Raw genomic sequence first — 694 nt, 5'->3', positions numbered from 1 at the left:
ATGTGGAGTGTCGTCACAGAAGGTCCTATCAAGATAGAGAAAGACAAATCTAAGTGGACAAATGAAGACAAGAGGAAGAACAACCTCAACAACTTGGCCATGGATATCTTATACAGATATCTTGACGACAACATGTTTAACTACATCATATCATGCGAGTCTGCCAAAGAAGTTTGGGAAAGACTCACTCAACTTTGTGAAGGCAACGAGCAAACCAAAGTAAACAAGTTTTTGGTTGCCATCCAGCAGTTCGACAACTTTAAGATGCGTCCTAGAGAGACGATGTCTGAGATTGATGTAAGATTCAGCAAAATCGTCGCCACTCTCTCTATTTTGGGCAAGACCTACAGCAATAGAGAAATTGCTATAAAGGTCATGCGAGCTTTGCCCAGAGAGTGAGACATGAAGACTATGGCGATGAGGGAGTCCAAAGACCTCAATAAGATGGAGCTCTTTGACTTGCTTGCCGATCTGAAGGTCTATGAGTTCGAGTTGAACTCTAGGAATGAAGAGGAGAACCCCACATCCACATCACAACTAAGGGTTTGGTAACTGCCAAGGAGCCACAAGTTGCCACTAAAGTAAAGATGGCTGCCCAGCAGCTCAGCAGCGACGCGATGGCTCTCTTCGTGAAGAAATTCGGCAAATTTATGAAGAAGAGAAATTCTAACTCAAACTATTCAAACAATAACAA

General features: G+C 42.9%; 1 protein-coding gene across 1 annotated transcript; it reads left to right on the top strand.

Moving 5' to 3' along the window:
* LOC124941240 lies at positions 1-399 on the top strand. Its single transcript, XM_047481537.1, has one exon. The coding sequence runs from the start codon at positions 1-3 to the stop codon at positions 397-399; it is 399 nt and encodes a 132-aa protein (XP_047337493.1).
* Positions 400-694: the final 295 nt, after the last annotated feature.

This window comes from Impatiens glandulifera, chromosome 1 (genome assembly GCF_907164915.1).
Source record: "Impatiens glandulifera chromosome 1, dImpGla2.1, whole genome shotgun sequence".
Taxonomy (NCBI): Eukaryota; Viridiplantae; Streptophyta; class Magnoliopsida; order Ericales; family Balsaminaceae; genus Impatiens; species Impatiens glandulifera.
This window is presented reverse-complemented; position numbering and strand designations above follow the sequence as displayed.

What these genes read in the sequence shown, in the direction of transcription:
- LOC124941240 (XM_047481537.1), top strand. Translation starts at nt 1, where the DNA reads ATGTGGAGTGTCGTCACAGAAGGTCCTATCAAGATAGAGAAAGACAAA.